At 42.4% G+C, this 27,253-nt stretch overlaps 2 protein-coding genes across 3 annotated transcripts in view; one reads left to right on the top strand and one right to left on the bottom strand.

The window, feature by feature from the left end:
- The window catches only part of BAIAP2L1 (BAR/IMD domain containing adaptor protein 2 like 1), a 35,914-nt gene extending 22,072 nt beyond the window's left edge, over positions 1–13,842 (top strand). The window contains exons 4-14 of one of the 2 annotated variants that reach the window (XM_042036862.1): positions 3,348–3,409; positions 3,501–3,572; positions 3,902–4,039; positions 5,158–5,310; positions 5,767–5,916; positions 6,675–6,825; positions 7,934–8,141; positions 8,442–8,519; positions 8,856–9,021; positions 12,491–12,531; positions 13,070–13,842. In XM_042036862.1, coding sequence (XP_041892796.1) covers positions 3,348–3,409; positions 3,501–3,572; positions 3,902–4,039; positions 5,158–5,310; positions 5,767–5,916; positions 6,675–6,825; positions 7,934–8,141; positions 8,442–8,519; positions 8,856–9,021; positions 12,491–12,531; positions 13,070–13,145 — 1,295 coding nt within the window. In that variant the 3' untranslated portion in view covers positions 13,146–13,842. Of the gene's footprint in view, positions 1–3,347; positions 3,410–3,500; positions 3,573–3,901; positions 4,040–5,157; positions 5,311–5,766; positions 5,935–6,674; positions 6,826–7,933; positions 8,142–8,441; positions 8,520–8,855; positions 9,022–12,490; positions 12,532–13,069 lie in introns of both variants that reach the window. The other variant, XM_042036861.1, reaches the window with a different exon arrangement.
- Positions 13,843–14,954: 1,112 nt separating this feature from the next.
- BRI3 (brain protein I3) lies at positions 14,955–27,247 on the bottom strand. Its single transcript, XM_042036864.1, has 3 exons — positions 27,055–27,247; positions 25,429–25,543; positions 14,955–15,343 (listed from the first exon to the last, which is right to left on the bottom strand). Exons 1-3 carry the CDS (start codon positions 27,221–27,223, stop codon positions 15,211–15,213), a joined length of 417 nt encoding a protein of 138 aa, XP_041892798.1. The 5' UTR covers positions 27,224–27,247; the 3' UTR covers positions 14,955–15,210.
- Positions 27,248–27,253: the final 6 nt, after the last annotated feature.

Here is a 27,253-nt window from a genome sequence, read left to right as displayed (position 1 = left end):
GATAAATTAATTCAGGAGAACCATCTAAATGTGACTAACCCATTATCTTAAACTGGCTGTAAGGAAACATGGTATATGTTCCCTTCAAAAAATGCTCTCTATTTATTCAAAGTGCAGAATCTGATCTGTAATTTAAATCTTAATTGATCAGAATGTGGCTACTATGGATGGGCTCTTTTCATGGTTTGAATCAACACTTTGAAAGGGGAAATGAACTGGGTGAGCCGGTACATGTAGTGCCTGTGGATTCCTGGTGGCAGGGAGGAGATCCCAGTATAAAGTATGTGTATACACAAGTATAAATATGGCTTTTGCCTGATGCACAGTACAGGGAGTCTCTGGTTGAGAGGAAAAGAAAATGCAATTAGGGACACAGTCACTGACATCTAACCACACTGTTTAAAAGTGTTCTGGAACACTCTAAAATAAACTCGTAAAATAATCCAGCACAAACCATTTAGAAGGAAGTGTAGTTTTCAAAGTTCTCTTCAGGACATGTTTTGGCAGTATTTTTTTGTAACAGAGATGAAAAAACCTGTTTCCAAGCAAGCACCCAAAGCCCAAAGACTGGAAGGCTGCAGTGAGTGCGAGACAAAAATAACCCCATGTGCGCGTCAGGTTTTCCACTCGCGCCGCCCCAGGTGAATGGGTGTTTTATGGAGGCAGGCAGGGAGGGAGGGAGGCAGGGAGGGAGCTGAGTCAATGCCCAGCGTTGTTGGATGTCTGTCTGTGCTCGGAACGCTGGCGTTGCCAAGGATTAGCTCAGTGCTCTGCCTTGGCAGCCGCTGCTCAGAGCGGGGTTTTTACACAGAGGGAGAGTAAGTTCGTTTTAAAAGCAGAAATCTATAAGGGTAATTATATTGAGGGCCATTCCAGTTCTCACCCTGAATTTCTGTAACTTCCCAAACAGCTTTCTAGTCTGTGTATGTAAAACCAAACAAACTTGGTAATTTTATTTGTATTTCTTGATATTTTTTCCTGCTTTCTTTTATCAACATTTTCCTTTTTAAGTTGTAGGTAAGTATTCACAAAACTCTTCTAACTTTAAAAGCCCATTACAGTCTCAAATGTATCTTTTGAGTTGAGTAGGTGAAACAGAAACAGCAGGGACAAAAGTGCCTTCACTTCTGGAGCCTTAAAATAACACTGCTCACCTCCGTTACTTCAAGTGTTTGTGTAACTAATCGTATTTACTTTTCTCTTGTACATGAACAACAAATTACTATAGCATCTCTCCTCACAGCATTCATATTGCTTTAGTGATCAGCAACTTTAAATATGAACAGAAAAAGCACAGCACTCTGTGGGCTGTACAGAACTCAGAAAAACTATACATATTTTAAAAAAAATAAAGCATTCCTCTGTCTCTGCCATCTCCCATCCTGACTGTGAATTCCTTTTCTTGCTGCTCAAGGGGTTGTCTGTTCTCATTGTACTCAGATTCTTTCCTCTCAGTGTCCTGCAGTCTGTTATGCAAAGAGAGGTAGGGGTGGGCACTGGAGCACGAAGAGGGATTCCTGAAAAACCAGGAGAGATGTGTGTTTCTTCCTGTACCACCTGATGTTTCCCCATAAACAACAATGCAGACCCACATTTTATATGATTTAGTTGAAGATCTGCTGTGTCATAGTGCTTCACAGGAGATGTGGTTCTCATTTCAAAGAAACCAGGATTTTGAGATTATGTGACTGGAAAATGACAAATCAGAAGGGAGGAAGGTGGTAACACATACCCAGGAACATGGGAATGCTTCTACCTTCTGTGAGAAGGTTACCAAGTCACCTCCCTGCACTATGGGGAGACAGGCTTGGATGTCTGTGCATTTCTTGGATGAGAAAGGAGAAGATGAGAAGGTTCTCATCAAGTCTTGTCATTTATTGAGCCAAATTTTTTAATTACCGGCATCTTTTGGGAGCTTTCCTGAGCAGCTGAAGGATCTGAAGCACTTTAGGATGATATGTCTTTGCTGACTAACTCAGGGGTTCTCAAAGTATATGGATGGTAGAAAACATCATACACTGGCATGTTAATGCATCCTTTCTTTTTTAACCCGAAAAAAGGAAACTAGAATTGCGTAAGATGGCAAATAGGAGGGACACACAGTCCCATGCAGTGACTGCCAGTGGCAGGCATTGCAGTGCAGGAATTACAGAACTGTGGTCACTCTGCAGCCCTGCCTGTGCATGAAGACAGCACAACTGCAGGTACCTGTGTGGCAAATCCAGGTGGGACAGCTGCAAGGGGGATTGAGGGATACAAGGATCACTGGAGGAGGCGTGCCAGGGAACAGCTGTTGAACGGAACCTGCCAGTGCTGCCATGCAAATGGAGTGCCAGGAAAACACATCTCTAGTCAAGGTGTCCACATGCAGCTCAGTTTGTGGATCTGACTGTGGTCCTGGCACTTTGGTAGTGGCTCCTGGCCAGGAGCTGGTAACACTGGACTGATCTGATTTGGGTGAAATCAAACTGGGTCCTTCCAGCTGCTCCCCTCAGCAGTGTGTTGCAATCTCCCAGACGGGGCTGGCACTCACCCAGTGTGCCCGTGCCAGGGCACGGAAGGGAGTGGGGATGATGTGGCCATGAGCAGCAGGCAGGGTGATGTGGCTGGCTGCAGGCAGGGCAGCACCAGCCCACAGTTTACACTGCTTTGCACATACAACCACACCCAAAAGATTGAGGGATGTTTCCTCTATATCCTCCTAAAGCAAAATGGAACAGTTCAGCTTTCAACTGCTCACGGTTCAGAGTGAGGGGTGTAAGTTTGTGCTGGAAGACAGCAGAGCAGAAGGGGATAGTCAGGGCTTCTTGTGAGGATGCTGAGGAATCTGCTTTGCCTTGGCTGTTGGCTAATGCTGTACAGGTGGGAATTCATGTGTGGATCAGGTCTGTTTTAGCAGGTGTGCTGCCAGGGAACTGAAAGGTTCCTTTGTTGACTCTGAAGGTGCAGTAACTTAATAAACATTGAAGTTTAATTTTCAGACTAAGAAATGGGTAGCAGCTATTTGGGTAGTAACAACTTGTGTGCTATTCTCTGACTTGGCATGAAAAGAGGCTGTTACTAAACCAACAGGAGCTATTCTGGAGAGAAGGAAGTATTTATTATGTCCCTTTTGCATAACAATGCATGATTAATTCTTCTATCACTTATGAACTGCTTGGTTTGTCTGTGGCCAGAGTGAATTATTTATTTCAGCTGCTGAGATGAGCAACAGCAAGATATTTTCTGTCCCTCTTAAATATAACCATTAATGAGTATATTAGTTAAATGTATTTTATTACTGCTCTGTGTTAACTAACTTCAGAAGTCTAAGAAAGAAACCAATATGGTTGTATGTTTATCAACAGGCCAAGTTCTGGTAGAAATCTCAAGAACACACAAGAAACTTAATGACAGTCTAGAGGAGAGTGTAAGTTAAATTATTTCTTCTAATTAATTCTGCTTGTGAAATTATAAATTACTTTTTCCAATTTTTAATAACCCTTAATTTGTTTTTAAAGTTCAAAAAATTTCATAAGGAAATTATATCTGAACTGGAGAAGAAAACAGACCTGGATGTAAAATACATGACTGTAAGTACATTCAATTCTAAAACTCCTATTTTATTTGTGTATTGCTAGTCAAAGAATTTTTTGAGACATTGTTTCCCAAGATTTAATTAATTGATATGAGCTTTAATAGAAATGAACTTTAGATATCTAAAGATGGCCAAAATTTTCATGCTTAATTTAAGTTAAAAAGGGAACCCCTGTATAACTTCATAGCTCCTTAAAACTACAGCAGTTGCTGAACTCATTTGGTGTGTGAGAGAGATCTCAGAGATCACAGTGATGCTTCTTAGTCCCTTACTCAGCTACCTGGCTGAGTGCATTATGAGATGATGTAAATGCTTTGATTGCAGGCAACTTTAAAAAGGTACCAAACTGAGCACAGGAGCAAACTGGATTCTTTAGAGAAGTCTCAGGCTGAGCTGAAAAAAATCAGAAGGAAAAGCCAAGGAGCGCGAAATGTAACGAAGTACGAGCACAAAGAAATGGAGGTCAGTGCGTTGTCTCTCGTTTCTTTCTCTGTATGAGAACTGGTCAAAAGGAAATGTTAATGGTTCCTCAAAGCTGATTTATATTAAAGGCACTCCTAGAGTTTGTCCTGCAGCTGCAATTGAGCTCTCATTGCTCCACTGTACGTATTCAGAGATTTCTGCTCTGGTGCCTCGATTTTGTCCCCTGACCAATAATTGATTTTTTTTAAAGTACCTCTGTAACTACATCTTTATGCAGAGCTTTACACAGGGAGCCAGCTAAACTATGCAAATTCAGCAGAAACTTGCTATAGAGTAATTCCCCAAAGTAGGCAGTGCCAACTTGTGTTACTGCCTTTCCTACTGCCCTTAATCCAGCATTGCCATCTTGAGGTGAAATCCGAAATGGCAAGACACTGAAGAGAAACTGTTTTAAAATTAGTAAATCAGATTCTCATTGTCATGTGTCTCCCTGAAAATCCTTGCCTTTGATATATTTATTTGCATGAAACTTGTACTTCGTGCTGGCTTATATATTTTTTTCTCCTTATCTTTCTATTTTAATTTTCAAATAAAGCTTCATGTATAAACACAGTGTAGTAAACATAGGTAACAGTAGCTCCTATTTCTTACTGCCTATTTTTTAATCTACAATTGTAACAGTTGAAGGTTTTTTTAAGGTTCTGAGTCTGAGAGTTCATGGATTAGCATTTAATCACAGTTTAGCCATGAATCCTCATAATCTCAGATAAATATAGTTTAGTCTTTTTAGTAACTCATCCCCCCCCCCCCCCAAATGATTCATCACAGCTTTGTGTGAATAAATGCAGCTGCATTCAATAAATGCAGTGGAGCAGACAAAGGTCATTAGTCTAATTTGAACACACACCACACACACCCCCCTCACAAACCCTAAATAGGCTGTTGATTGCCTGTAGGGACAATACACATCTACCTGATGAGATCAGGGAAGTCAGATGTGTGCAGGAAAAGAGAGGGACTTAGAAGTAGAGCTACCCTATCCCATCCTGTCTTTCCAAAAACTTTTTCTAATTTAGAGTTTACTTAACTAATTGGATATAGCATCAAATAAAATTCAGAGGCTCTATGTGATTCTTTTTTTCCCCTTTTTCCCTCAGTATTTGGAAACCGTGAGCTCTCGACAAAGTGATATTCAGAGGTTTATTGCAGAAGGCTGCAGAGAAGCTCTACTTGAAGAGAAAAGAAGGTTCTGTTTTCTGGTTGACAAGCACTGCAGCTTTACCCAGCACATGCACTTCTACCACGTTCAGGTCAGTGGTGTGAGTGTGAACAGAAATGAAACTCCTGAAATCCAGGCACACAGGAGATGTTTTGTACTTCCTGCAGCATGTAGACCAGACTGCCAGAAATAGCTAAGGAAGACTGAAGTGCCAGACGAGTGTTGTGATCAGCTCACAGGAAATGTTTACAATACACTATTCTATGAAATGTATTGTAGCAAAAATAAAGGGTCACTGAGACTTTTTAAAAATCATGTATTAAGAAAAAATGCATGGACTAATCAGGTACTTCCAGTATGTGACCCTGCAAGAGAGTTGTTTTTACAACATCTTATTTGTTTCAAAGAGGTATTCCTTAGAAAAATCTTAGAAAATGCTTCCATTTTGCTGGCGTAAACATCTTGGTATAGTGAAAGTTAACCAGTAGGTTTGTGCAGTTTTATGAAGAAGCCTGTCTTTGACGAGTGTCTTTTAACTTGGATGCAGTGTGCAGACTTCCTAAAATCCAAGCTGCCGGGGTGGGAGGAAATCTGTAGTGATGCCACCAAAGTGCCTGAGAAGGTCAGGATGATGATAGATGAAATCAGGACCCCTGGTTCCACCCCGGTGTCGGGAACGCCGCAGCCTTCGCCCATGGTAAAGAGAAATACCCTGGTATGTTGTTCCTTACGGTTGGGGGTTCTCTTCAGTGGGTGTGGAGTGGCTTCATGAGGTTCTGTTGGACCTCAGCATTTAGGATGGAGTCCACAGTGTATCTCAGCTGGAATATACTGGGATTGGGTATGGAACTAAAATCATTCAGCTGAAGCTCTGCCATGGGACAAATACACAGTATAAAAGGGAGAAGCACATGTCCTAACAAGGCTCAGCTCTCAGCTGGGTGCCCAGGGCTTCTCCTGCAGAGCTCAGCCTCAGGGCTACTTTTGTTCCAACCATTCCATTTCCTGCATTGTTGTCTGTAAGTAATAATAATTACATACTCAGTAGTTCAATATAAACTTAAGCAAAATGTTATTTCTATTTTCTTTCCTTCTTCCCTTCATGATTATTAGCTTACTGGAGTACAGGTGAAATTCTCATTTCTGCCGGTTTGCATGTTGTGTCATCATCAGTTGTTAAATTTCTAAATGATTATAGTAAACTTCTAAACAAGAAAAATCTGGAGATAATCATGGTATTTGCAGAAAAAAAGGCTATTGTAGCCTTCCCACTAGCAAGTGTTTATCAAGCCTCTTACAAACCATCAATCAGCAGTTCCATAGGAATATGTGGGCTTTATGTCATGTTTAAATGTGTATCGTTTAGGAATATAAGCCTTGCTCACTAGAATTTAATCTTACAAAAAAGTTATTGCTGTCTCCTCAGTATTGTGATACTTGTTTTTGTGACTCCAGATTGGAAATGATTTTTATCCTCATCAAGAAAATGCATCCAAAGTGCCCCCGGCTCCCATGGGCAAGGCGTACACGAGCCCACTCGTGGATATGTTCAACAATCCTGCAACAGCTCCCAAAGCACCTTCTGAAAAACTAAATCACTCAGCAGGTGAGTGTCCCTGCCCTGCAGACTGGGTAAGTGTGAATGCAGCGTTCAGAATTACCTCAGGGCTTCTCCTCTGCTACAATGATGTGAATTCCAGGATGTATAGAGGAGTAGGAAACGATCTTTACAAAGGATTTATGTAATTTACCTAACAGGACAGAGATGTGTTACAAGAGAATGGTTTGCAGTAAAATGCAGGTCAGGATAGGTGGTTTCTGTTTTAATCACTTCCTGTGTGTCACTGATTAACTCAACTTAACTGCTCTCATGGCTTCCAATGTTATCAGCAGAAGGCATTCCATAATTTTGAAAAGGATACATCTGAGTGTTTCAGTGCATGCAAACAAACATAAACACTCCAACAGTCTCGCTCTGGTTTCCTTTAAGGGCATGTAGCACTAAGGGAGGAATGCACATGGGACAAAATGAACACAATTTTGTAGTTCTTTTCCTGAAATTTAAAATCCTAGTAAGAATTGCTTCCCAAGTGTCTAATATATTGATTTTTTTTCCCCTTTCTGTGATATAGGACAGAACTAGGCCTAGATCACAGCATAAGAAATGTAGAACTCTTCAACGTGTAGTAGAAATTCCAGCATTTCTTCCTTAAAATTTTCTTCCTTGTATGGTCAAATAACACACAGTTTTAAGCCCTCCTTTATTTTTTTTTCTGATAAACATATGGTGTCTAGAAAGTGACAAGTATCTGCAAATCTCCCCAGTGCTGAAGCTGAGTGCTGAGGCACATTTGAAAGTGAAAGTTGGATTTTATACACAGTTCCATTTTTTCAGAAGGGAAGATTTTCAAAGGCCTTTTACAGCTGTGATTGCTTAGTACTTTTCATGTAAAAAGAGGAAGAAACCAGTTAAAACTCACAGAACTTTTTATGCCTGTTCCATTTTATTATGCTGGGTGTGTGCATATAAAGACACATGCAGTTAAGAACTTCATGGTGATAAGAAACATTGGCAGTGAAAGTTGTCTAAGTACGAAGTCTCAGAACTCAGATTTGCACTTGAGTTTTCCTTTTATTTTTTTCCTCTCAGATTACTAATTGCATTTATTTATGTGTGTCTAATTTTTCTTTGGTTTTTTTTCTGTTTTTGACAGAGAATTCAGATGATGCCAGTTTGTCACGTTCAACTTCTGTTGCCACAGGCCTAAATATAATGAAAAGGCAAAAAGTGAAAACAATCTTCCCACACACTGCTGGAAGTAACAAGACGTTGCTCAGCTTTGCCCAGGGGGACATCATCACCCTGCTGGTGGCTGAGGAGAAGGATGGCTGGCTTTATGGGGAGCATGACACAACCAGACTGTAAGATAATCAGTATATTACCCACCCTGAACATGAAGTAAAAGTGTGTCTCAGCAGACTGTGTTAGCAGATGTTAGTAAATGGTTCTCCACCTTTTTTAGTGGCTGTCACTGACTAGGGACTCGGAGTCTCTCGCTAAGGAAAATCTCTGCACATATTTAGTTTTACACACTAATTTGGCATCAGAAATTGGTTCCTTCAAAAGTTAAATCTGTTTGCTGAGTCTATTGTTTTGTCCACTGCTGTATTTTGAAAGATCTTTCCAATTTTATATAATATAAAAGACTTCTCCCATTACAGAAAAGGATGGTTTCCATCATCATACACCAGACCACTGGATGAATCAACGGAAGAAAAGGCTTTTGCCCCAGTGCCAAGGTAACATTTTGGGTGGCACTTGCAGAAATGCCCAGATCTTCGCTAACATTTATTTAAAACGTTATTTTTGTGCTCATGTTCTTTAAGGTTCAGTAACATGTACAGAAAATACTCTAACAGCCTATAGTACAGTGCCTTAATTATGTTAATGTGTTTTTATGGTTACACACAGACCCAAGAAGTAGCTTTAACTCAGAGTCCCACTGACTCCAGGACACTGTACCCCATTACCAACTTCCAGCTCATGCACTTTTGTGCCTTCCTGGTGCTGCAGAGCAGCAGTGAGAGATGGATTCTGGCACCTGAGGATGGTATTTGTTGGGTTCTGTCTTGCAGCCCTGCACCAATCCGAAGTGTTAGTTCTGTGAACCTTGTGGAGAAAGGGGAAGTTGTCCTCCCACCTCCAGACTACGTGGGGGCTTCGCAGACAGACAGACAGATGGAGCCTGCCAAAGGTGCTGCTGTGAAATCTCCCCCTGACAGAGCGGAGCAGGCAGGCCCGGTGAGTGCCCGGGGCAGGGAATCCAAATGTTCCACCCTGCTCAGATGGGCTCTTCAACGGGGCCCTGGGATCTCCTACCTGACCTACCTGTGCTTGACTTCAGCCCTTTGTCCCAGCTGTCTTCAGGAATATTGGGGCTTTGGCATTTCAGTCCATGCATCCCAACAGGAAGGGAGAAGAGTTGTTCAGGGATATAATTGACAGTAGCAGGAGACTCACTCTGTACAGCAAAACTTCTCAGCAATGGAACCTGTCAGACATGGAAAGAAATTCTCACAGAAAGCAGTACAAATCCATCATCTCCAGTGATTTTAGAGCTGTGGGGCACAGGGGATTTACAGCAGCATAAGCACGTGTACTTCTGTATGCTTCTGTATTCAAGAACCCCCTGAAAGTGAGTGTTGGGTTTGCAGCTGTGGCTGAGGGAGAGCTGTGCTAACTCCTGGCTGAATTCAGCAAAGCTCCAGCTGAGTGGAAATACATTTTTTATAAACAGATAATGCTATACAATGCTATTATTTCTGCTATCAAGGCAGCATTCAAACTGATTCAAAACGAAGACTAATCAAATTAGGCAATTTCTAGTTTTTTTCTCACTGCTTGTTTAAGTTTTTTGCTGATGTGTATCTAAGGGTGATGTTTTTGAGACTTTCTCCAAAAAACCTCGTGAAGCAGAGATGACATTTTGAAGGCAAAAAAACTAATTATATAAAATAAGGTTATCATTGCTAAACTTTGGGACACTGTACCAAAGTAAGATGCAAAGTTCTATTAGTCAGTGCCATGGGAAGCTTCAGGAATCAAAGAATCATACAGTTGGCTCCCAGTAGCTAAAAAAATGTGTTTTATTATTTATTGGTATGACTAAAATATTTTGTCTGTCAATATAACATCTAAACAAATTTTGGGATGACCTGCTGACAGATGTTTCTGCTTTCTAAGTCATCTGGTGAATCGTACAGTAGAAATTGAAGTGGCCTTTGTAAATTTGTGCTTTGTGCAAGTAAAACTAACTAAGAAATTTAAAAAGCAGAAACTGAAAGCTTGTTACACCACGTCTTGATTAGTGGTGAAAGAGTCCAAAGGATGACAGTTTATAAAGGTATTCTGTGAAATGGAAAGGCACAAGGAAACAATGCTTGTCTTTAAAGAAACCTCCTTTCCTGTTCCATTTAAGTCTGCTTTTAGGATGTTGGGTACATGAACAGCATTTCTTACCTGGAGGTGTTGGGCAGTAGAGGGGTTTTTTTGCTATATTGGCAAGCAAAGAAAATGAACTGTGTTTAAAATAAGTAAGACGAGAAGCATTTGCTTAATAATAACCAAAATATAACTGCCAATACATCACTCTAGAACTCTAGAAAAAAAGCAGAAAACATGGGAAAGACAAGCATGGCATAAATTAGATAAATTGACAGTAACATGTGCATTTTAAACTATTATCTGCATTTCAGAAGTATGGAGAAATACAGAAATTTAACAAAGGGGGGGGAAAGGAATTATATTAATTTTGTTTCTTGAGGAATAGAGTGTTTTCAAAGCAATCTCTTTTGTAATCAAATCACAGACTTGTAGCTAGTTCTTAAAATAACAGGTTACTTCAATTTTACAAACATAAAAAATGAGAAAGGAAGAAAGAAAGAAAGTTAGTTAGTTTTTGCTGGAGACTTGTGAAGCTCCTCTGAGTCGGAGATCTTACCCCATTTCACTGTGAGTCATGTTTTGGGATATCTTTTTTTTCCCCACATAAATATTCCCATGGAAAAGATTTGCACTTTTCTGGGGAGCCCAAACAGTTTAATATTAGCATATATATTTGAATCCACATTCAAGTAAGTGGGTTTATTTCTCAGTAATGAGCCTTGTGGTGTAGGAAGTGTGTAGTTTGTGCAGTGATGTGTTTCTGGGACAGTGTTTTCTGTGAGGAATGAAGCTTTTCTGCTGCATGAAATGATTATCAAGAAATATGACCTAAATCTCAGTGTTCAGTCACTTTCAAACAAGTATCTGGGAACTTCTGAAATGATTCTTACAACCAGCATCTATATTTTGACATATTTGTGGTTTTCATTTTTGAATGAAGAAGCCATGAGCCTTAGTAATGGTTTAAGGTCAGGATTTATACAGTGGCTCCCTTACCCTGTGCCTTGCTCTTGAGACCTGCAGGATCAACACAGCCTTCAAGTGTGATTATGTTCAAAGCCCTTGAAGGTGCCAATCCAGCACAGAGAGTTCCGTGCCCTGGCACCAGGTGACTGACTAAAGAGCTTAAAAGAATTATGGAATAGGTGAAATGGTCTCAGGAGCCCTGCACTGTTCTGCTGTGGTCACTCCATTCTCAGAACAGTCACCTTAAGGGTTCTTCTGGTTTGTGGCATTAGGTCAGAGGGTTTAGGAATAAATTTAAGGCTCAGGGACTAACGTTCCTGTTGAACCAGAAACCCAAGAGGAATGGCAGACCAGTCAGCTGGCAGAGCTCTAATGAGAGCAGCACAATCTCTTTGGAAGCCAGAATGGAAACTGATAGCTCCCTGATAGCTCCTAGGAGTGGAAAACAAATACATCTTTTTTGATAATCTAAATTTCCACAGGGGAAGCAAGATTAAAATAAATTGGAAATTCTGGAGTATAGAACAATAACCACTTTTGTTGAGGCACCTCCTAACTCACAGCAGCTGCTGTGACCCCATCTTAGGGCAACTGTAGAGGAGAGATGCTGCACTTGCAACCAAGTGTTTTGTTCCAAAGTCACTATTTATTTTCACTCTTGCAGAACTTCCTTGTCTTTCCTGCTTCTGTGCAAGTCCCCAACCCCCACGCCTCCATAGGCTTTGGAAATAAGCCCAGCATTATACTGGGCTGGCTTGTATGCTCATAGAGGATTTCCAGACGTGTAAAACAGTATGTCCACCAGGACTCCTATGCAGAAGCAGAAAATTATTCAAGGCATATTATTTTTGTTTCAGAATACACAGAAAAAGCAGCTCAGGATTTCAAGAAGGAAAGATGAGGAATGGTTCTTGCCAGTTAAATTGTTCATGCTATGCTACACTAAGTAATATGCACAATGGTATCAACTATTAAAAAAAAGACTTAGTCATTGAAATATCTTTGAGGAAGACTGGTGTTCAGTAAGATTTAATTTAGGCATTTGTTCAATTTTCTTAATTTTAAGGGCTAATTAGGCCTAATTCTAAGGTCTAAGTCTATTCACAACTGATGTACTTGAGCAATTTCACTGGAACCACAAGCCAAGATTGAGTTAAGAACCTGCTGAATGAACCTGCTGAAACCCAGCATGCCTGGAATGGAAAGCCTGCCAGGCTTTGGTTCAGCACTGAAATTTGAAGTGTTAAAACCAAACTGGCCATATAGACTGGGGACAGGGTCTCCTTCCCTTGGCAGGACAGCGAGATCACCTGTAGTGTATTTCTATAAATTCATGTAAATATCTTTTTTTTTTTTACAGAAACCTGGCATGAATGGCATTATAAAACCACCTTTTCTAAGGTAAAATACTTCTACACTGATTTAGTTGTGTTGATTTTTATATGGGCTTCTTTTTATTTTATAGATTATAAGGGTAAATAAGGATGTTTATCATTAATTTCTCTGTGACCTTTCTCAGGCACTGCTAGAACAATATGGCTAAAATTAGTTGCACTTTCCTCAAGAGTGGCATCAAGTGCAGTACAATACACAGGCCCTTCTCAGAAAAACATGTTTCTCCAGTAGTTTGACAGGGAGCAGGACTTTTCTTTAACTGACTTTGAGGATTAAAAGCAAAAATCTTTGAAGACTGGGGGCTGTTTGAAGAAGTCCAGATGTGACTGGACATTAATTTCCCAAATTTCTGGATCACTGAAAAGTGATTCTTCATATTAAACCTCATTTTAAAAATTCAAATTAAACTAAGAGTTGCACAGAATCCCTGAGTCTCAGAACCATAACTTACTGTTTGATGACAGCTTGGATGAAGGACCTGAATGAATAAATTTGGGGTTGGATTGCAGCCAGCCTTCAAGTAACTTTATGCATTTCTTTTCAGTGGAGAAAACCCCTTTGCAACAGTGAAACTCAGACCCACAGTAACAAATGACAGATCAGCACCGATTATCCGATGAACACACGGGCCAGACACGTGTGCTTCTTCCTTACCAACACCCACTTCCAGCAATGACAATTACTATCTCAACTTGTCCTAAAAATTTATTTAAATGTAATTACTGTACAATAGACACATATTGGAATGGAGCTCTGATGTTTTTTTAAACCTGTAGTTTCTAATGAGGTAATTGCTTTGGGCTAGTGTTTGAGCACTTGGGCTTGATTTTACAGTATGCCTTTTTTTGTAGTAGGAATTGTGAAAATACTAGAGATGGTTTGGATACTCTAGTGAATCAGTGTAAGTAATAGCTCACAGAATCTTTGGCATTCATTACTTGGAAGCTGCAATGGTAAGTTCTAGAATATAAGCCTGCATATGCCACCTACTAAAGAAGACAACAGTGATTTTTTTTTTTTCCAAACAGAACAATGTAACAACTGCCTTATTCCAGAATAGAGAATTGCCTGTATAAATGATTACATGTTATTTTGTGTAAGAAAGATACCTTAGGTTATAAATAAATATTTATCCCCTTAAGAATAGAGAACTTGTAATGCCTTGCTTAATGTTCACACACAAATTTCAAGTGTCAACAGAAACTCATTTTCAGTCTAATGTTATACTGTCAACACATTCTTCAATGATAATTTTGTCTTTAAAAAGTGTTGTCAAATTTTAGTCTGATAAAAGGTCATAATAAAGCAGTGCCATGATTTTTTCTCAAATGCCAATATAAAAACCTGCCTTTGAAGTTCCTCCATTACTGTAGCTTCCCCAAAAGGAAAACAGCTTAAAGTTGGAAAATTTTTGGTTAAGGAGCTGAGCAAAGGCCTAAGTGCTGGCACAGTGCAGTAGCTGAGAAGTGAAATTGAGCTTTTACCTTCAGCCACAGCAGAGCTGAGCAGTTTGTTACCTCAGGCTCAGATGTGGCAATTCCAGTGGAGCCAGCTTGTCCAAAGCCTTTTCCTGCAGTAATAATGACCTCAGAAATGAGCCCAGCATGCTAGGAACTGACTCTGAATCACTGCCCAGCTCAGGGGGCATTTCCCACCTGCTGCAAAGTCTGTGTTGTGACTGCTGCCCGTGATAAATCCTTGCTCTAAGTCCTTCTGTTTGACACATGCACATGTTTCCTGCAGCATCCCCTGGCTCGTTCACTTAGTGGTGCCTACTTCTACTACTCTGAACAGTGAATTTGAGTCATGTGAAATGCCTTTCAGTTACTTAATATCAAAAAATAGTATATGAGCATGTGCTGGCTCCTCTCACCCTGCCCTTTCAAGTTCAAGGCTGAGGACAGTTTGCCAGAGCCCTGCATAAACATCCACCATCCCCACCTGAAACACCAGTTTTTCAGAGGGGTAACCTACACCCTTAGACCTGAGCCCATCTTCTAAGCACAGTAGGGGCAAGTCAGCCTTGCCTGTCTGAGCTTTCAGTAATTTAGTGTCAGAATTAAACAATCTAAGATGCAAAAGCCTTTACTCAGTGCCTCAACCTCTTCCTGCTGCAGGCAGAGGGTTCTGTGAACCAGCACCAGCCCCTGTATGAAGCAAAACCTTCAGTAATTAAAGCAGGGCTCTGATTGTGTGTTAATACTTGTGCTTTCAGTGGGGGAGAGGAGCTGCCAGATTAGGGGCAGCACACACAGCGCTTCCCCCAAATACCTGATGCCCTGAACATGTACAGCCTTAAAGCATGCTTTATCATCATCATAAGGATTCTGGCAAATACTTATCCTTCATTGTAGCTAGGAATACTACTCTGTTTCTAGACTATATGGGATCAGACATGTCAGTAACATACTTAATAATCCAGCCACAAGTTGAGGATTGCAAAAGGAAAAGCAGTTTTATTTAGTTTTCAACAGGTGCCACTAAACATGGAAAACAAGTCAGGTTTTCATGTTTTGCAATGCACATGCTCATAAAAGATTAAGTTTAAATTACATGCAAGAGACTAAAATCCTTCACACTTTACAAAACAGGTCTGAAGCAAATAAAATGATTGTACATGACATTTACATTAGAAAGAGTACGCTAACAGTTGTAGCTTCTGTAAGCACGTCCACGTTCAGCCCCTCAGCCAAAAGCTGCCCCACAGTTAGGGCATCTTCTCTGCCTCAGTGCAAGGCAGAACAGAATCCCAATTGGAAAGAATACAATGGCACACAAAACACCAAGACAGGTGAAGGTGTCCTCCAACACGCCAACCCTGCAAAAAGGGAGAACAGCAACAGTCAAGGACACTCAGCAAGCTTGCCCTCAAGTCACCACTCAGTGCTTTGGCAGTCACGAGAAACCACACCATTTTACAGAGAAAGATAAAGTACAAGGTTTGGGGTTTGTTCCTGGTTTGTACTTCTCCAAACTGATGTCCCTTTACCACTGTAGAAGAACTAATGATTGATGTCACCTGGCTCCAGCTGACTCCCAACTCCACGACCACCCAGAAATTTTGTTTCAGCACAGTCCTATGACAGCAGAAATTTACCTCCATTTCAGTCCCTGACTCCTTTCTGAACTGCTGTATCTGAGCATCCCCCAAAATGAAGGCAGACAGTCAAACAGAGAATTCATACTTTAGAAATTTGTGCAGTTACATTAAATAGTCAAGATTTGGAGTTTAGCAAAACACTCAGGACAAGATGTATCCTCCTGGTACAGTGAAAGTCAACGCAAACAGAGCTGAGCAACCCTGAAGTGCAGGCTGTGAGCAGGGTGCCAAGGCCAACAAGCTGCTCACAGCCTGCAAGCAGGCAGGGACAAGCTCTTGGACATGTAAGTGGAGCAAAGGAAGGAAGGTGCAGGCTCAAGAGACCATTTCCTTACAGCAACTGCCCGAAACACTGGAACTTAATTAAACTTGGGAACCATTCCCCTTCCCCTCAACCATCATCACAAGCCAAAGGCTTTTCCAAGTGTTCTTGATATTCTGCTGTTTATGGAAGTTCATGTTCCCCTTAAGCATTCCCTCATTTTAATGCACTTTATTTCTGTTTGCAGAGATAGAAGTTAACTCTGTATCTGGTATAAAATAAAGGAACTGTCAGGTTACCACTGATCCCAGCAGCAGCTTTATCATTTCATGTCCTCACTCAAAAAACGCAACTAAAAAATGTAGACAAAGCTTGTATCACTACACAGATTCAAGTCTCAGCACACAAGTGTCCCACAGCTCAGACTTGTGCAGCCTTTGCTGGACATTGTGGCTGCTCCCACAAAGTCAGCATAACATTACCCCTGTTCCCTGCGAGTCAGGCAGTCCCCGAGCTCCAGCTCTCAGGGCAGGCACTTTGGCCACAACAATGCAAGATTACTCTTGAACAAGAGAGAGATGAGCTCTGCAGAAGTGTTCTGCTTCAAGACACACTCCTCAGGACTTCAGATCTGACCCTTTTTCCCAGAGCTGGACCACATTTGGTAGAGTGAGTTTCAGTAGTGTAGGTACTACTGTCCTCTCCCCATGGCTCCAAAGCACTTCAGGAGAGCCTCCTGTTCTCTCCCCATGGCTCCAAAGCACTTCAGGAGAGCCTCCTGTTCTCTCCCCATGGCTCCAAAGCAGTTCAGGAGAGCCTCCTCAAGTGTGGAAAGAGTTTCACCTATCTCTCCAAAACCTTCCAACTCCTATTCCCACACCCCTATCACCAAATTACAAATCCAGGCATCAACACTGACCTAAAATAAAACTCTTTCTGTGATGCAGGTTACCAGAGCTCTCTTCTGTATGTCTGGTTTGACAGTATATCTGTCTGGCTGACACTGCAAGCATTTCTTGTGACAATGACGATGAATAGAATTCTGTGTGTCACCAACCAGCCTTTGCACCTCTGCTGGCCTGATGAGCAGTGGGCTCATAAGGAGAAAAAGGTGTCCTATAGTCCCTGCCTGGCACACACCATGTCTCTACCTCTGCAGCAGTGTCCCCAGCAGCCACAGAGGAGCCCAGGCCGCTCACCCTTGGCTCAGGGGGTGTGTGAGTCACTCTGAAAACACAGGCGCTGCTTTTGCACAGCTTGGTTAATATTTCTTCTTTCTTAGGCTGCACCTGGTGTGCTGCTACAAAGAACTTTAACCCAGAATTCCCCTGCTTCCCTGCCCCTCTCACCACAGAGCATTCCCCAAAGTGAAATACCAATGGTTAAACCAGTCAGAGGGGACAGGACTGCTGGGAAAAGAAATATGAAGGAGTTACTGAAAAAATCACTAACAGAACAGCAGTCACCATCACTACGAGAAAAAAAGCAAACATCATAAAGGCATGTCATGAGCAAACTTTTCCCACATAATATGGATGATTAATGGCTTCATCCAAACCACTGTATGCAGCTCTGGTCCTCATTTAAAAAAAAAAAAAAAAAAAGAAAAAAGTATGGATTACTAAGAGTCAGAAGGAAAGAAAAACATGAAAAAAAGTATCATTCCCATCAACTTACCCTTGCTACCCAACTCTCAACTCCTAATCCCAAAGCAGTTGTTATACAATTAGCTTGTGTCAGGAACATCAAGATCTGCTTGCTAGGTCAAGCTCAGAGCACACTAACCCAAGCAGAGATGCCTTCATTAGGCTGCCCTGTAAAGCAGAGCTGAAGAGCCTCACATTAACCCTTCCCGAGACTTCCCACTGGCTGCCATGCCTGAGCACATCACTGTCTATGATGGGGGGTTATGGAGCATGGCTTAAGGCTCACAGGAAAGCTTCACCAGAATTCCTTTGCTGTGCAACCTCTTTTAAAAGGGCCTATCTGAACAGTAAAACTAAAATTACATTGCAAGTGACCCTCAAAATTAGACTCCAATTAAAGAATGAAGTCAGCAGACAAGGCTCTCATTTGGCAGGGAGAAGATGTGCTACTGGAAGTGCCATCTCCTGGGAACACTCTGCTACTAGGGCTGGAATGCAGAGAAATTCAGGACCATTGGGACCAGACCAGTAACAAATACCAGGGCAAAAAGGACACTGCAGTGTGTCAGCCAGAACTGTCAGGTGGGGATGAAGCAGCTGAATTTGGTAATTTGCACTTGGGAAATGCGTGAAATGCTGAGCAGCCTCAGACCAAACAGAAAGCAGCAGCACAAGCTCAGTCAGTGAGGCCTCTCCTTTTCCCCAGTAGTACAGTGTATGTACAGAGAGGCTCAGACACAGTCTAGCAGTTTCTCAGTAATTCAAGATTTAGTTTTCACACTACAGATCCACCCAAGACATGCAAAGCCCCTTTCCCAGGCATTCCATGACATCACAAATAACACTAGTTTGGAAAATGCACACCAAGTACAGTACCCAGCATGTAACAGCTGCTGTATTTCCTTTCTGCTCTGCTGTTACACTAATGCCTTCTTTTCCTTTCACACACACTGAGCCTCCTGCAGGCATCCAACTCCTGCTTCATTACTGTTCTGAAATCTTCTCCTGGTCTCTTAATAATTCCACATTCCCTTCCTGCCCTGAAACCTACATTTGTGACGAGTAAGCCAGTGTGCCCAGTTAAGAGTATAAGCACTATTGATGTGACCTTAAAGAACAAACACACTGATCAAACATTAAAGGGATCAATTGGGGTACTTCTGGTCAGCCCCGAGGAGCTGCAGACCCGACAGCCCAACCCATTCCAATCAACCCTCTTAAGCAGCTTGCAGGGCCCAAGTCTCTTGGTCAGCACATGTCCTTGACACTCTAAATAGAATTTCTTTTAAACTCCCTTCACCCTAAACAGAGTTATTCAGAAGTGTTTTGTGGTAGTGCAAAATGCCAAGTTAAACTAAAAATAAAAATTAAAAAATTGCCATCCATATTCAACTCCAGATCCAGGGAAAAGGCCCAGGGAGCACTGCTGGATCAGCACTGGAGAAGAACAGGGACAGCCCAAGCCAGCAGCAGAGCAAGGCAGCTCCAAGGGACACTCACCAGAGCTGTGCCTGCATGACCTCCACACCATACCTGTTGTTTCAGAGCTCCTGGGGTGTCTAAGTGTGATTACAGCATTAGCCACACAAACACTTCTTGGCTTCTGTTGATTTATGTCACCACCTAATTTTAGATGAACACTTACCCAACCACTGCTTAGCCAGTTACTAAATTTAAAAAGAGAAAAAAAAATACTTTTCCTAAGGGAGACTATGAATATTTTTTGCTTGTATATCTTACCTGAGCTGTGGAGTAATGAGAGACTCCATATTCAAACTGTAGATTCACTAATGTAACCAAACATAAATTTTCTTCTACAGCATAAACCACATAAAAGCTGATTATAACTGCACCACTCCCACTCTAAAAATAAAGTGGAAAGGTTTATTTATACTGCAAGCAGCATCTTGCATTTAAGCTATAACTGCAGCTGCCAACTCCATATAGTAAGGTCAATTATTCCCACTGACAAGTATTTAAAACCAAATTATTTTTCAGACAACCCCCTTTTTCAAAGTAACTCTTAAAACATTAAGATCTTAAGTCAAATGCCCACAATCAGAGGGCCAATAATGAGATTGGTGAACACAGCATTGGTACGATTTAACATGTGCATTTTTAGACTTACACTACATCACAGTGTTTAAATGTGGCCTTATCAGCATTTTTTAGACCTTATAAATACACTCAAAGGGTCACCCCAGGTAATCAGAGATAGGCTGGTTGTACCATAAGCTCTTCAAGACACGAAAAGAAACTGCACTTGAGAAAATTGTTATCCAGTACACAGATCACTGACCAACCACATGGAATTTTCATATCATATCCCATCTTCTGCCCTGGAGGTCAGTTGAGTTTCAAAGTTTAGATTTGAATGGAAGCATCATACCAGGGACAAACATGGACTTTGGCAGCTATGCCCTAAATCTTTAATTTTGAACATACAAACAAAACCAGCCAGAGATTCTTTATAGTCTCCTGGCTAATGGAACAGCAGCAGCTGTGTTAAGAATGTTTAAACCTCACCTGCAAGCTGCAGAAGAAAAAGGATTGAGAATTATATACAGAGCTACTGAGTAAGCACTGAATGTTTACAGTTTTAATTTCTACGAAGAGAGGGATCAGCTCCTCCAGCCTCAGCCTGATGGCAATTTTGAATAGTTGTTGATCCATATTCACAAGAAGCCTAAATCTCTATGTAGCCACTGGCTTGCCTTCCTCAGCATAAGATGTACATATATGTAAATGCAATTATCCTTAAAAGTCACTTTCAACTAAGAGGCATGACAGTATTTACAGATTTATCTGGGTTTCCTCATGCTTTAGGCCTCATTTCCTAAACAGAGGGCTGGCTGTAGAAGCAGAGGAATTCTGGCAATGGGAGCAGCCTGTATCTAGCTGTTGTCTTTCTTGAAATGCCTCCAAACCACCAGCCTTCCCTGCTGCAGGAGCACTACTGCTTTAATTCCAGTTCTAATTAGGAGACGAGCCTCAAGGCTTCACACCAACAGCCCAGCCTGGCAAACGAGGCTAAGCACACCAGTTCAAGCTCTCTGTGGGGTGGACATCCAGCAGGGTGAACCAGACTGAGCCCTGGTGGGGTTTTCCCTCCCTTGTCTGCACACACAGCCAAATCAGCACCGCTGTGGTGACCAACAAAGAAGGGCAGTTCCCTCTTCTCTCCCAGAACAACTCATTGCTACAGTGAAATCCTAATTATCACAATACAGACAAGTATTCTTCAAGACAAATGGTGGCTCTAATAAAAAAATTGCTGTAATTCAGGGCCAGTGACAGACAAGGCATTAGAGACCAGATCATCATTTTTATAGAGTCTCATTAGGGAATTCATTCCTGCTGTGCCTTATTTTTCTAAGAAATGAGACTTTATGAGATGAAGTCAATGATTATTGACCACAAATCAGGTCAGACCAGTGGAACAAAACTCCTCAGAAGCAGCCAGAGCTGTGCTGTTCTCATTTGGGACCCTGTTAAAGGCTTATCCCTCCTCTCTGTGGGGCTCAGCAAGCACCTTCCTGCTCAGCAGCTGCTGTTAGGCTGGGAAAAGTCCCAGCTCTCCCAGTCAGGAATTCCAAACGGCACTCACGGCATCTGCTCCGGTCTGCTGGATCAAGGCTTTCTTCTTCCCTGTCCTCCTCACAGCACTCCCAAAAAGGTATTGCAAAGTTTGCTTCACTCACAAGGTTCAAAAGGCTCTCCAGCCTGCTGCTGGAAACCAAAAATGCTCAGGTTTGCTCACACTATCAGACATGCTCTCTAAACAGGTGTTTTGCTGGTGCCTTTTATTTAATTCCTTGTATATTTAACCACTGAATGTAATTAAATTATATTAAGAATATTTACATGAAGTTTAAACGTAGCTGTGAATAACTACAGAAAACCTGTATCCTGAGCAGCCTTTTATCAAAGCCCACACAGCATTCGTGACTGAAAGAATGGAATTAAGAGCAGAAGACTGAGATTTGGAAGGACCTGATCACCTAAGTGCAATTTTTCTAGAGTCTATTTCCTCAGTAGACATGCACATAATTGAAGAAAACAAAATTTTAACCAAAACCTCAGAACTTACAACTAAAGTCAAAAACGCCCCCAATAAACAAAAAACCCCACCATAATACACCAAAACCACACCTGTGGCAGGAAGAATGCTGTGAGAGATCTCAGAATAAATACAGCTTTAATCAAACTTGCCTCATCTTCCAGTTCTGGAAGAAGCTTCAGTGTTGGCATTATTTGAGACCCACTACAATGCCTATCCAGCAGTTGTGCTGTAGTTACCAGAAGTAAAAGCTGCAGCAGTGTGAGGTCCTTTCCCTCACTCTTTCTCCCAACTGAATACTGTTGAATAGGAAAATAAAAACCCAACAGGGACCACCACAGGCTCTCTCTCAGATTTTGAAGAAACTGGCTTTTACAATCATCAGATCAAGAGAATGTTTTTGTAGTCTTTAAAAGAAACTTTCTTCTGTTAAATAACAGGAAAGCAAACATTCCTGAGCAGTTAGTTATCCCCAACAACAAAAGACAGAGAAAAAGAAAATGAAAGTGACCACAAGTAAAGCAGCCAGGCTGCATTCTCCAAGCTAAAAAGATACTTCCACAGCAGGATATCTGAAGTCAGTGCCTGTAATGACTCAATGTGTACTTGGGAACATAAAATAGTTTAAAAGCAGGACTTGGCCAAACCTTAAATGTCAACTAGAAGCCATAAAGCTGACGAGATTGTGCAACTCAGTTTAATTCTCTGTACATCAGGGCTGGGAGAAGAACAGACACCAAGACAACAGGACTACAACCACCCAGGACATTCTCAGAGTGCAGGGAAGGAAGGAACACACATTAAAACTGAAGTCTGTAACTAGAAAGCACCACTGAGCAGTGGTGAATGAGCACAATGTAAGGAACAGCTCTAAGCAAGAGGCACAGCTTGAGAGACAGGAGAGTCATCCCTCAGAGGGCAGCAGGGCTTCAGAGGGAGAAGGGCAGGATTGCAATTACCAGTCACCAGGGGCATACTACCAACTTCAGAGAGGCTACTTCTGGAGATACTTTGTACTTTTTATGACTAAATACCATTAAAAAAGCCTAAAGATCAACTGTACTCGAGCCAAGATCACGCATGACTGCAATAAAACAGACACCAATTCAAATAACAGACCAATACTGTGTACTGCTCCTCAACACCATATATTTTTAGTTGGAAATGGTTTTGATTTCAATCAGCAACATGAATACATGCCATAGTGCAAAAGACTACTTTGTATTTCTGATGGCAGAAATCCTCTCGATGGCCTTTAGGTCACTCCATCAGTTACGTCATTCCACAGCCACACAAAAGGCTTTTCCTGGTGATCCAAAGCAGATGGACTTCTCTAACAATGATGCACACCATCAAATCAGGACAGTAACAGGACAACTGACCTGGTAGTTTAAAAACAAAGTCTTTTTATGTACCATTAATAGTTTTTAATATTTTTCAATGCCCCTTCAACAACTTTTCTGTTCAGAGTGTAGCTGCACATTGCATTCCTCATAAAATGTTTCCAGGACATGGAAGTAAACTAGAACTGTGTTTAAGGTCTTGAGAAGTCAAAGATGATTGGGTTCTTTCTCTAACAGAAGCAGCCAGTGTAACCTTCTAGAATATGAACCTGATCTTTCAGGCTCCCATGAATATTTCCAATATTATGCTTTTCACCCAGCCTCCCTGTCCTTTCTCCTGAAATAACACACTATCAATTCCATGACTACTCAAAAAAACAGCAATCTGAAATTTTTCTCTCCTACCTTGACACTTGACTCCTGTTCTAAAGACAATTAGGAACAAACAGCGATAGGGCAAATGAGACTGACACACCATTACTAGATACAGTTACTCAGCCTTGGGATCCCCTGATCCAGGTGCTGAGAAGAGTCCTACACTTCACGCAGTGCAGTAATCAAGATGTCACAGTTCTCCTCACAGTTTTTATTTTTCAAAGCCTAAAACAGAAACTGAGGATCCAAGATTAAACTAGGATTTTGTGGAGAGTACTTTGCTTTAGGAAAGAGTCCACAATGGGTGCTTCCAGCTGGGGCATATCTGATGACTTAAGAAAACGATTCAAGTGAGGTCACTTAAAACCAACTAACAACAGACTGCTCATTTTCAAAAATTTGGCTAAAGTTAAATATTACATGTGCAAATGATTGTTTCAAAAGTCTTTCCTAGACCATCCCAGAAGCCTTAAGTCTGTCTGAGTTCAAGAAGTTTTGGACAATGCTCTCAGGCACATGGTGGGATTCTTGGAGTGTCCTGTACAGGGCCAGGAGTTGGACTAGATGATCCTGATGGGTCCCTTCTAACTCAGCATATTCTATGAACTTCCAGAAAAAGAAAAAATAATAGCAACAAGAGCCTACCAATTTTAAGCTATTGCCAAGAGCACTTCCCCAGTGAAATGCTTTGAGCTGTACTGGGGTCAGGGCCAGAAGGCCTGTCTCTATAAGCACCCTGCCTGCCTCTCTCCAAGCCATGCACAACATCTGCCCTGTCTTCTGGCTGAGCTACAGCATCAGCATCTTGATGTAATCACGCAGGTGGCAGGATCTAACACATCCTCTGAACAGCTCAACGCTTGCTTTCCCCCGCAGTTTCAAAACACACGTTTTTGGATCAATAGCTCTAGCTGGTACAGGTTTCTCAGCCTTAACTAGTGGCATTTCAACAGGCACCTGATGTTACATAACACCAGAGGATACTTCTTATTTGAATCCACCTTTGAAGGCAGGTACTGACTCTCAAACACCAACTCTAAGAAAACCAAAAGACACCTGGGGTCCAGCCTCTGCCATATGACACCCTCTGTCCCATTCATCACACTGCAAACTGCATTGCTTCAGCTGCTCAGGCAAGTCTGCCTCCTACACGTTCTGAAAGGGAAGCAAGGGCTCAGACCTGCAGAGTATCAAGTGCCTCCCTGCAAGGTACCCCAAGGGTAACTCCTGTACACTTTAACAGAGGGGAATGAGCCTGCATTTGAGTCAGGGCTGGCCAGGCACAGCAGAGCCTGAACTGCACCAGCAGCAATCCCTCTGCCCTCAGCCACGCCCCATATCCTGGGAAGAGAAGAACTGAGAAACGAAAGGGACAACAGCCGACTTAGAGCACTAGTGAGGAAACTGAGTGCCTTCTTCCTTTTTTATGGCTGTGATCTCCAAGGGGGAAGTTCTTCTCTTGCTGCAACTCCAAGTAACAGCTGACCACTTTTTCTGCAGCAGACTGACATTTTTAGTCTGGTCTATCAATCTCTGTTCTTCTGCAGTTAAAGGACTTTTAGAGATTTTTTTAAAGCCTTAAGCCACTGATGTTTTCAGCCGATACTGACAATCACCCTGCCTGGTTTTGCACAGTTTGGATTGGGAATGGGAACATACACCACAACAGCAGAAGTTCTTCCACATAGCTGCCAGAAAACCAGAAGTGACTATGGTCAAAAATTACAGTTTCCCAACAAAATCATGCTACTCACCATCACCAGGCATAAACACATGAGAAAGGACTTCCTGTCATGCTCTCCCCCAAGAACTGACCCGCCACATCTGTTACTGAAGTGCCTTTTCATTAAAAGTATTACTTACAGATCTGCCTCCATCTTAAAGAACAGATTCACCTTTGAAGTGTCTTGTATTATTTATAGCAGGTGTCACAAACCCATCAGGACAAGCTCACACTGCACAAACCAAAGCATTCCACTCCTAGATCTCAGTGCCCTTTCAGTTAATTGTAATACACACACAAGCAGAAACTATAGGAAACCAAGGAACCATATGGACACCTCTATCTCAAAAAACAAAACCCAAGACTGAGTTAAATTCCTTGAGAGCCATTTTACCTGCAGGCAGGACAGCCACCAACTACTACTACAGAAGTGGTGGTGGCAGGCTGCTGAATAATGGTGTACGTGCTCGAATAGCCTGGCTGTGAAGTCGGTGGAGGAACAGCATACCCTAAAATAAGAAAAAAAACTTCAATCACCACACGTAAGGTACAAAGAACAATGGTAATTTACAAGTATGACAACAAAACATGGAAAACAATAAACAGGAATGTGGCGTTGATTAAGCATTTTAAGATCTATCAAAATCAGAGCTGGAACACCTGGCACATCTAATAGCAAAGCCACTTCATAAACACAAGTACCAATTTAACCATCCCAAAAGGACACTGAGCTAATAATTAACTTGGAGATTTTGTTTCAATGCTGTTGAGCACCAGGGAAAAACTGTTTAAACAATGACCATAGCTTTCATCTCCGGATGTTATGTATCAAGAACATCCCACTCTAGCAGACAAACGATTTGAAACAGAATAAATCTTCTAGTTTCAAGCTTAAATTCCATATACTGAGTTTCTAACTGGAGAGCAAGGTAGGAGATGCAAATAGAAAGAAACAGCATAGCACAGAAAAAACCACCAACTTTCAGAAAGTCCATGTTGTTAGCAATGAGTAATTTTAACAGCTGTAGACAGAAGACAGAAGCCTTTAACTGCTTTATTAACATTAAAAACTTTAAATTATATTTTTAAAAGCTTTTGAAAGGGATGGTTGGATGTATGCAGTGTAATCAAGGCACAGTTTGCCCAGGTATAATCCACTTTGACCTTATTTCCCAAGTTCTCAGATTTTCTTCAATCAAGTTATGCATCTGTGAAGTCTGGCAACCTCACTTTTCAAACCGAAAATAACCACTAATATCCGTATTGCAGGAAAGCAAGCTACAAGTTATCAGCAGGAAAATCAATATATAGCCTCAAGGTTCAACTCAAAGACGGGGGTCTGTGTCTGCTGTGTAACTTTTGTAACTTTTGAAGCATTTCTCTTTCCTGAGAGGTTACTTCTTTCTTCGACAAATATTAATTCAGTTAACGAAAGTACTGCATCTACTCACCTAAGTCTCTCCCAGACTACTGAAGTGTATCAGAAAAAAAACAAACATTAACCAGAGTACAGCGAAGTGCAAGCAAAGAACAAGTTTGGGGTCTGTTTTAGTGCCAAGCACAGCTGTGGCTCTGCCATTGTTCCGAGGCAGAAAACCCGCGCGTGTGAGGAATGCCCGCAAACCCAGCCGGGATTCTGGGGAGAGCACAACGCAAACACCTCAGGGGCCCCGAGGGAAGGAGGGGAAAGGGAGATGGCGCTTCCGAACACCTGGATGCCGGCGCACCCGCCCCCGTGCGCTGCCTTCGAGCGGGGGAGCCGCGACACCGCCAGCACCTCCGTGTGCCGGGGGAGCCGCACGCAGGAGCGGCCCGGCAGCTCCCCGCTGCCGCCCCGCAGCCCCGGCCCGGCTCCCGAGCCCGCGGGGCACCCCCGCCCAGTGCCGGGGGCAGGGGAGGCTCTCCACAGCCGCCCCCCGCCCCAGCGAAGGAGCGCCGGGGCGCTCGCTCCGCACACCGGGGACCCCCCACCCGCAGCCCTCCTCCTCCCCCCCCCGAGTCGGCGCCGCCCGTGACCCACCTGGGGCGGCCGCGGCGCCCGGGTAGGAGTACGGCGGGGGCGGCTGGAAGCCGGGCTGCGGGGCGGGGATGGTGCCGTAGTTGCCGTGCCCGTAGTCGTAGCCCGGCGCGCCCGGCGCGGCGGGGCTGTAGGCGGGGGGCCGCTCCTGCAGCAGCGGTTTGCTGTCCATGCTGCGCCGGCGCTGCCTCGTCCCGCGGGG

This window comes from Corvus kubaryi, unplaced genomic scaffold (assembly GCF_017639235.1).
Source record: "Corvus kubaryi isolate FWS band 111438036 unplaced genomic scaffold, C.kubaryi_AGA036_p1.0 37387, whole genome shotgun sequence".
NCBI lineage: Eukaryota > Metazoa > Chordata > Aves > Passeriformes > Corvidae > Corvus > Corvus kubaryi.
The sequence above is the reverse complement of the archived record's forward strand: the minus strand, read 5'-3'. Positions and strand labels throughout refer to the sequence as shown.